Below are 9,912 nucleotides of genomic sequence, written 5' to 3'. Positions count from 1 at the left end.
AAGGTAGGTATTTGAGGGGGGTGGCCAATCCGGATCCTGTGGGCCTCTAAGCCTAGTTCCCAGGTTGCCACGGGATTGCCAGAGTTTTGAGGTTCCCTCCATCTCCCTCCTCTTGGCTTTGGCCTAGATTTTGGTTCTTCTCTCCCCCCCAGACAGAGCCCCCTCTGCCAGGACTCCAGAGAAAATTCCCTCCCCCCCAAAATGTTGCTTCCAATGCTACTGAACCTTATCTTGTGTGATGCTTTCTATTTGGCACAAAACTCTTCCCCAAATGAGGCCTCAGAAGGGAGGGTCTCTCCTTTGCTCCACTTTCCAGGAGGGAGGGGGCTCCTGAAAGACCTTTTTACCTTTGGATCCCCCTCCCCTCCATGGACATGCCTCTCTCCAAGCTTCTCCCATGCCCTCTCTTCTCATAATAACCCAAGTACCTGGGCCCAAGGAATCCCCTGAGGAGGGGGCAGGGAAGGAAAGAGGGAGAGGAGGCCTGGCAGGCCCCTTGCCTTTCTTTGGATGGAGAAGAAGGGCTTCCTTCCTTCTTATAGCATCCAAGGGCCCTCAGATGCCCCCAAAGACCCCTCCTCAGCATGAACAGGGATTGCCAGGGCCTAGATGCTGCTGCTTATTCCGCTGCCGGCCTTTTCGGGAAAGGAAGGCATGTGCCGGGGGTTTGGCGGTCTCCCCTTCCTTTCTTCCTTTGAGGAGACCACAATGGAGCCCAAAGTCAGAGCTGGATTCAGGAGGGAAAGGCAGGAAAGGAAGGCTCCGCCTTGGAAATATAGCCCTCCCTGTGTATATCGTGTGTGTGTGTTTGCCTCTGCTGTACTTACAGCTGGGAATGGAGCTGAGGACTGAGGAGAGAAGAAAGGGTCAGTTTTGTGCAAATTCAGAACTTCTGTGCATCAGAGAATCCAGTGTGTTGAAACAGCAAAGAACTTTATTGAGAATACATAAAAATTCAGCGTTTAAGCCAGAACTGCCCACTCCAATCCAAAAAATACATTAAAAACCCAAAACCTAAAACTCCACCCTCTTCAAAACCAAGCCCCCACCTCCAATTCCCACAGTCTATGCCCCTCAGGTAACAATCCCCCCCCTTTGTCATTCCCAGAAACTAGCCCTTTCTGTTAATACCAGCCTCCAACTTTCTTCAGCCAACATCCCACACATTGCAAAAGCTATCATTCCCATAACTATTCTAGACAGCTCTAACAAATCCCAGCTCCCCCATCTACCTAATCTATACCATGACCCACAATCCCCAGCCAAATATACAACCCATAGTAATTATCTATACAATTAGCAATGAAAACCTCAACTTAACAACATACAACCTTAAAATATAAACAGACATATGGACAGACAAATGTTACAAGCAAAATCACAAGGGCCTTTTCTTAGCACCACTGGATTGAAAATATATTTTTTGTAATCCTTATTGAAAAAATAGTATCCGTTAACTACTGGGATTTGTGTGGCTTCTCTCCTGTGTGGACTCTCTGATGTCTCACTAGGTATGACTTCCGAGAAAAACATTTCCCACAATGCTGGCATTTGTATGGCTTCTCTCCTGTGTGGACTCTCTGATGTCTCACTAGGGGTGACGTACTGGAAAAACATTTCCCACAATGCTGGCATTTGTATGGATTCTCTCCTGTGTGGACTCTCTGATGCTTCACTAGGTCTGACTTCGAAGAAAAACATTTCCCACAATGCTGGCATTTGTGTGGCTTCTCTCCTGTGTGGACTCTCTGATGTTTCACTAGGTCTGACTTCGAAGAAAAACATTTCCCACAATGCTGGCATTTGTGTGGCTTCTCTCCTGTGTGGACTCTCTGGTGTGTCAGTAGGTTTGACTGCTGAGAAAAACAGTTCCCACAATGCTGGCATTTGTATGGCTTCTCTCCTGTGTGGACTCTCTGATGTCTCACTAGGTCTGACTTCGAAGAAAAACATTTCCCACAATGCTGGCATTTGTATGGCTTCTCTCCTGTGTGGACTATCTGATGTTTCACTAGGTATGACTTCTGAGAAAAACATTTCCCACAATGCTGGCATTTGTATGGATTCTCTCCTGTGTGGATTCTCTGATGTATCACTAGATGTGACGTCTGAGAAAAACATTTCCCACAATGCTGGCATTTGTGTGGCTTCTCTCCTGTGTGGATTCTCTGATGTCTCACTAGGTCTGACTTCGAAGAAAAACATTTCCCACAATGCTGGCATTTGTATGGCTTCTGTCCTGTGTGGATTCCCTGGTGTGTCAGTAGGTTTGACTGCCGAGAAAAACAGTTGCCACAATGCTGGCATTTGTATGGCTTCTCTCCTGTGTGGACTCTCTGATGTGTCACTAGGATTGACTTCAAAGAAAAACATTTCCCACAACGCTGGCATTTGTATGGCTTCTCTCCTGTGTGGACTCTCTGATGTTTAACTAGGTTTGATTTCAATGAAAAACATTTCCCACAATGCTGGCATTTGTATGGCTTCTCTCCTGTGTGGAATCTCTGATGTCTCACTAGTTCTGACTTCCAAGAAAAACTTTTCCCACAATGCTGGCATTTGTATGGCTTCTGTCCTGTGTGGATTCCCTGGTGTGTCAGTAGGTTTGACTGCCGAGAAAAACAGTTGCCACAATGCTGGCATTTGTATGGCTTCTCTCCTGTGTGGACTCTCTGATGTGTCACTAGGATTGACTTCAAAGAAAAACATTTCCCACAACGCTGGCATTTGTATGGCTTCTCTCCTGTGTGGACTCTCTGATGTTTAACTAGGTTTGATTTCAATGAAAAACATTTCCCACAATGCTGGCATTTGTATGGCTTCTCTCCTGTGTGGAATCTCTGATGTCTCACTAGTTCTGACTTCCAAGAAAAACTTTTCCCACAATGCTGGCATTTATGTGACTTCTTTCCTGTGTGGACTCTCTCATGACTCAAATGTTTTTCTGTAAAGAAAGACAATGAGAGATAAGACTGAAAATCAGAGTTAAGAGGGGAGGGTTTTACTCATGATTTAGCCCTCATTAACCCCTCCTTATTAGAGATTAAATTAAGAAAGGTGAGTAACCCAAGCATGACCCTGCTGCTTATGCCCCTAAATACATGGAACAATTGTATCCTTACTTATAGGAGCTAGCAAAGAATGGGGATATTCCATTAAACATGTGCAAAAATACTTTGATTGACAGGTGGCATCATTTCCTGTGAGACTGCCATAGAGTCCTGATCCAGAGCCCAAGGCATGATGGAAGCTAACTGCAGAGGATGCTTCATGCTGTTTGCACCAGGAGATGACTCACAGCCAAAACAGTATGCAGCTCACATGCGGATTGGTGTGGTTTGGATTGGAGTTGTGTGTACAAGAGATGGTGAAGTTGATGGAATTCGGACAGGAGAGCTTGCAAATATTAGTATTATTTTGCAACTCAAGATAGAGAACCTCCAAGGATTTTGATGAAATCAACTATGTCTGTGACTTATTTTTAAGTGTGAAAAGTGGTCAGTGCACTTCCAATATCTATATAGCTGAATATTTGCTTCCGTATTCTGCTATGTTATTGCTGAGCTGCATCTGGGAACGTCACCCTCAGACTCTAGTGTATACTGGCTTTCAAACGCAATCGAAATTCAGAGCCAAGAAGGACCTGAGAGCCAGTGTGCTAATCATTTCTCTCTGATTACATTCAATTTGGTTTCAGACCATTTTTCAACCTGGGAAATATTCTTAAGTTAATTAAACCTTTTTGAACACTCGGTTACAGGAATTTGTAACTGGTTGACTGGCTGAACCCAAAAGGTGCTCAATGATGGCTCCTTTTCATCCTGGAGACCAGTGGGGTCCCACAGGGTTCTATCCTGGGCCCAGTGCTGTTCAACATCTTTATCAATGATTTGGATGACAGTATTGGAAGTATACTTATCAAATTTGCAGATGGCACCAAAGGAGGAGTAGCTACTACCCCTGAGAACTGGATCAAATTTCAGAATGACCTTAATAGATTAGAAAGCTGGGCCAATGCTAACAAAATGAATTTCATCACAGAGAAATGTAAGGTACTGCGATGAAGGGCGGAAAAATGAAATGCACAGAGATAGGATGGGTGACACCTGGCTGAACGAGACTACATGTGAAAGGGATCTAGGAGTCAAAGTAGACCGCAAGTTGAACGTGAGTCAACAATGTGATGCGGCAGCTAAAAAGGCCAATGCAATTTTCGGCTGCATCAATAGAAGTATAGTGTCTAGATCAAGGGAAGTAATAGTGCCGCTCTATTCTGCTTTGGTCAGAGTCCGCCTGGAATATTGTTTTCAGTTCTGGGCACCACAATTTTAAAAATATGTTCAGAAGCTGGAGAGTGTCCAAAGGAGGGTGACTGAAATGGTGAAGGGTCTGGAAACCATGAAGCCCTGTGAGGAGAGACTTAGGGAGCTGGGGATGTTTAGCCTGGAGAAGAGAAGGTTAAGAGTGATATTATAGCCCTGTTTAAATACTTGAAGGGATGTCATATTGAGGAGGGAGCAAGCTTGTTTTCTGCTGCTCCAGATACTAGAACACGGAACAATGGAAGCAAGTCACAGGAAAAGAGATTCCACATCGACATTAAGAGGAACTTCCTGACAGTAAGGGCTTTTCGACAGTGGAACACACTCTACTTCGGAGTGTAGTGGAATCTCCTTCTTTGGAGGTCTTTAAGCAGAGGTTGGATGGCCATCTGCTGGGGATGCTTTGATTGAGAGTCCCTGCCTGGCAGAAGGGGGGTTGGACTGGATGATTCTATGATTAATATCTCAGGTGGAGAAACTCCAGCCCCTGGGCTAAATAAGACCTGTATTAATTTATGGATCTGATCCTGACCCCAAGCAAGAATTACAGTATAGGATCATAGGATCTTAGGAATATCTGCCCTGACTGACTGTTCTTTGACATCAGTCCAATTACAGACAGTCTGTTGGTTTACATGGCTAAGCATCTCAATGCACTCGCCAACTTCGCTTGTCGCAGGAGCTCCTGACTTCTCTTCCCATTTCGAACCCTCAGCAATTGGAATCCAGATCCGCCTAGCTAAAGTATTACCATTATCAAAGTCTTACATCTCTTGACCACTCCCACCTGATATCTAGTTGTTGTCCATGTGTGAACACTTATGTGTGTGTGTGTGTGTTTTGCTTTTCCCCTAAATAGAAGATAAAACCTATTTCAAGTGCATTTGGAATTCAGTGTGCTTCTGGGCCTGGCACAGTTGGGCTGAATCCTGAGGTCATTCTTGCCCCAACCAAACTATATCTCTCTTTTCAGCTAAGTACTAAATTCCCCTAAAAGCATAGGACTTGTGGGTGTCCTTCCCAGACTCCAGCATTTCGGGTAACAAAGGGCCTCTGGAATCAACCATGAAACTAAGCAAGCTCAGGTAGGAAAAGAAACATTAGAAAACAAGCAAGTTTCCTACCTTCATAGATAGTATAATTACTAAATGGAACCCCTAAATATGTCTGAAAAACATGGGGGGCATTCTCACTTACGATTTACAACAATTTTAAATACAGCGGTTCATTATAAAACAACTTAAAATGCAGCGAGTTTTATCCTGCTTTTCAAATCGCTTTATCTTCATCGTTCCCATTTACTTAACATTTTATTTTGATTCGCTGTAATTGTCCTGGTTTTGTTCCCAGTCATGGATGAATCGGTGTATATTTAAACCGGTTCTGTTACTTTTTCATTCACATTCACTTGTTTTGGCTGTCAAAGCGACGTCATCATGACGTCACAATAATTCGGAGTAACATGCACCGATGTATCCTGTACCTGCATTCCCACTACCTGACTCCTTCTTGTCTGCGGAGACGCAACAGAAGAGCCTTGGATGCAGACGATTTTCATTGGTTGCTGCCTCTCCAAAAAATCTTTCCCCAAATCTCCAAGCCAGAAGCATGACTGCCTCTCTGGAGGAACTTCCCCCCGGCTCTCTGGGGTCTTTCTTCCAAGGCAGCCAAGCAGAAGTGCTTTGGGGAGGCAGGCAGTTTTCTCTCTCCCTCAACCATCCTTCCCCACGAATAACAAAAGAGAGGGAGAGAGAAAACTGCCTCCCCAAAGCACTTCTGCTTGGCTGCATCCGAGGCTCTTCTGTTGCGTCTCCGCAGACAAGAAGGAGCCTTATTCGTCCTCTTCTGTGTCTCCCCATATTAACTGCCATAACTCAGTGCTAGGGAATCCTGGGAATGGTAGTTTATTATGGCACCAGCACTCTCTAGCAGAGGAGGATAAATGTCTCACAAACACAACAGTTCCCATAATTCCTTAGTACTGAGCCAGGGCAGGTTAAATGGTCTCAAACTGTATTATTTCTACAGTGGGTTTTGAACTACAGATGAGTTTTTTTTTCATAAATTAAAAAAGTTGTTACTTTATAATTCACCCTAATACACGCACACACACACACACACACACACACAAATATACATTCATATGTGTATATATACATGCGTGCAAACACACACACACACACAAGCTGCCTTGCTGTCCCTGGGAGAGACGTCTTAAAGGGATACACACACACCTCCCTGGCCCAGCCTCTCTCCTCCTCTTTGCAGCCTGGCTTATGGACTCTGTGTGAAGGAGTGTGTGGTTTTGGACTGTGCAAAGGGAGAGAGAGGGCATTTTGGAAGTCCTCCTGGACAGGGGGGAGCAATGGAGGATGCGCCTTGGGAAAGGAGGGCATGGAATCAGGCTGGCTTATGTACCCAGCCTCCTCCTTTCTCTCTCTCTCTCTTTGTGTGTGTGTGTGTTTGGAAAATCGGATCAAGGAGGAGAAGGCAGTGGGTTTAAGTGGCTAGAGACTCTGCATCCAAAGCCCAGGGTTGGAAAATCGGATCAAGGAGGAGAAGGCAGTGGGTTGAAGTGGAATACACACACACACATCCAAGGTTTCCTATGTCTCCCCAGATTCCGTTTGGGAAAGAGAGAAGGAAAGGCTCTATTTCCTCCCAGATTGCTGTGCATCCACCCTCTCCTCTGTTACAAATGGTGTTCAATGGCTCTCCTCACACAGAGGGGAGGTTGCAATCCACCGGGGGAAGCCTTTAAGAGTCCTTTGACAGATGCAGGCACTTGAGCGGCCAGGACTTCAGGCGCTTAAAGTGCTGAAGAGAATAAGCACCTGTAAACCATTAAAAAAATTAAAAAATTAATAATCCTTATCTCTTACTGAAAGACCACCGCGGACAAAGGGGTGAGGGAAGCAAAGATGGCAACGCCGATGACGAATGGGGACAGAAAGGGCAACTCCCCCAAGCCAGCCCATCGTGCTCTGCTCCTCCCATCCAGTTAACCCAATTTCAGAGGCTGATCGTTCCTATTTAAATACTCCGATTCCTGTCCTGAATCAAGGGAAAATTGTAGGTTCGACCCTTCTATTTTTTTAACCCAGTATATAAGCCCTTAACACGGATTAAATAAAAACCTGGGTTATGATTTGGATCTTAGCGGGAATGATTGCGGGTTAATCTAGAACTGTTCTAGAGTTAATTCGCTTTCTAATAGGAACGCTATACCTTGAATTCGATTTGTAACCCAGAGTTTAGGCCAGTGAGAATGCCCCCAAGGATTTGAGTTGGTTCTCAGAAGTTCACTCAATCCAGTTCTTAAAACCTGTCAGGTTGGTGGCTGCCTCCCAATCCCCAAGGCCCCTCTCCTGGCCCTTCCCAGAGGTCCCTTCCTGTCCACACAGAGCTAGGCGATCCTGGCTTTGCTCCTGCCTTCCCCTCCTGGCTCCCAGGGACCTGATCCCCTTCCCTTTCTCCCTCTGCTCTCCAACCTTCCCACTTGCCCAACTGCACTGCTTTACCATTTCACCCTCAGCATCTCTTCCCTGCCTTTCTATTTTTCACATTCCTTCCATCTCTCTATCACAGACAGAAACACACCCACAGTGTGTGTGATGCATAAAAGGGACACTCTGAAGCCCATTTGTTGAGAAAGGCAGGATTATCAATATACAAATAACTCATTGGGAAAGGCAGAGCAAGGGGGATTGGGACCTGGACTTCAATTTTGGTGAGGGTCAAGTGCCAGAGAGCAGCCTTAACACATCTCTAAGACAGGGATGGACTACTGTTGTTGATGGGGTGTGTGGTCACATTGCCCCCCAGGGGATCTCAGGAGCAGCCCCACATGGTATTCCCTGGGGGGCGGGGGAGACAAATAATATTTTGCCTCTCAATATCCGACAGCCCCTGTTCTCTGAGACATTGCAGGGCCAAGGGAGCCATTTTATACAAGCCTCTCCACAGTCTCAAAACACTGGAGAAGGGGCCAAAAAAGGCAGCAAACTTGGTCATGGATGGGCTGAGGAGCATTTGGAGCCAAAAACATTTTTCTCCATGGTTCCTTCCCTCAAAATCCTAGAATTGACAGTTTAGGATAGGATATTTAGAATCCTTAGATAGTGGAAAGCAATAGTGCCTCACTAAACTACAAATTCCAAGATTTCACAGAAAGTTGCTATGACAGTTATGCTATGTGTGAAAGCTATGTGTGAAAGGGATCTAGGAGCCCTGGTAGACCACAACTCGAACCGGGATCAACAGTGTGATGCAGCAACTAAAAAGGCCAATGTGATCCTAGGCGACATCAATGCGAGTATAGTGTTATGGCAAGGGGTTGGACTGGATGGCCCTTCTAGGTTCTTTCAACTCTATGATTCTATGTTATAGATGAAGGTAAGTAATAGTGCAACTCTATTCTGCTTTGGTCAGGCCCCCACTTGGAATACTGTGTCCACATCTGGTCACCACAATTCAAAAGGGATGTTGAGAAGCTGGAGAGCAATGAAAATGGTGAAGGGTCTGGAAACCATCAAGCCCTACGAGGAGTGGTTTAGGGAGCTGGGAATGTTTAGCCTGGAGAAGAGAAGGTTAAGAGTGGATGTCCGGGAAAGCAGCCAAAGGGCTGATAAGGCAGCTAGTTCCCAAACAAACAAACCCCCTCCCCGCACAGCAAAGTCAGTGTAAGCTACACAGTCCTGGAGATTCACAGTAGTTCTACCAAAAGGGATTACCAAGAGAATTGTCAGACGGTCCGAGGTTCAGGGCAACAGATAGCCAGGTCGATAAAGCAGTCCAAGGTCAAGGTTTCCAGGTAGTCAAGACAAGAAGCCAAAGGAGCCAGAGACAGAGTCTTTCCTCTAAAAGAGTCAGATATCCACTGGCAAAGAACCACACATGCTCTAGGTGCTTAAGAAGACAAGGAGCCGGCCTTCAGCTGTGTCTGATTACGAAGACGCTTCTGATAAAGCCTCCGAGATCTTCGAAGGCCCTCTCTTTCTGCTCGACGCTCATTGAAGGTAGGCACACTGCCCAGATCCTCCTCCGTGTCCACAGCCTCGGCACCAGGCAAACTTGACTGCTGAATCTCTGGAGGGGCCATAGACTCTGCTCCAGCAGAACTAGGGCCAGCCTCTGGCTCCTCCGTTACAGGTTCAAGCCCCAGGGGCTCTGGCTCCTCCATTACAGGTTCAGGTCCCAGGGGCTCTAGCTCATCCTCTGAGTCCTCCAAGCCATCCTCCAGGCTGGGCATGACATTACTCCCCCTCTCATCAATCTCCCTCTCACCCTGAGGAGGACGAGGCCGGTCAGGGAAGCGATGATGGAAGGCCTGAACCAGACGAGGGGCATGAACATCTAAGGCATCCTCCCAGGAGCGCTCCTCTGGCCCATAGCCAACCCAGTCAATAAGATACTAGAGGCGACCCCGATGTCGACGGGAGTCCAAAATCTCAGCCACCTCGAATTCCTCTTCCCCATCCACCAGGACTGGATCGGGCGGAGGAGTTGAACCTGCATCCGGCCGAACCCCTGAGGCAGGGAGAAGCAAGGAGCGGTGGAAGACTGGGTGGATCCGCCATGTCCGGGGAAG

The 9,912-nt window shown here is 46.4% G+C and overlaps 1 protein-coding gene across 1 annotated transcript; it reads right to left on the bottom strand.

Moving 5' to 3' along the window:
• Positions 1–916: 916 nt before the first annotated feature.
• LOC149301630 (uncharacterized) lies at positions 917–9,677 on the bottom strand. The gene is made up of 3 exons (XM_089484330.1): positions 9,609–9,677; positions 9,056–9,116; positions 917–2,944 (listed from the first exon to the last, which is right to left on the bottom strand). Exons 1-3 carry the CDS (start codon positions 9,675–9,677, stop codon positions 1,458–1,460), a joined length of 1,617 nt encoding a protein of 538 aa, XP_089340456.1. The 3' UTR covers positions 917–1,457.
• Positions 9,678–9,912: the final 235 nt, after the last annotated feature.

The sequence above is a fragment of the Sceloporus occidentalis genome, unplaced genomic scaffold (assembly GCF_023333645.1).
Source record: "Sceloporus occidentalis isolate IW3139 unplaced genomic scaffold, rSceOcc1.0.p SCAF_21, whole genome shotgun sequence".
Lineage (NCBI taxonomy): Eukaryota > Metazoa > Chordata > Lepidosauria > Squamata > Phrynosomatidae > Sceloporus > Sceloporus occidentalis.
This window is presented reverse-complemented; position numbering and strand designations above follow the sequence as displayed.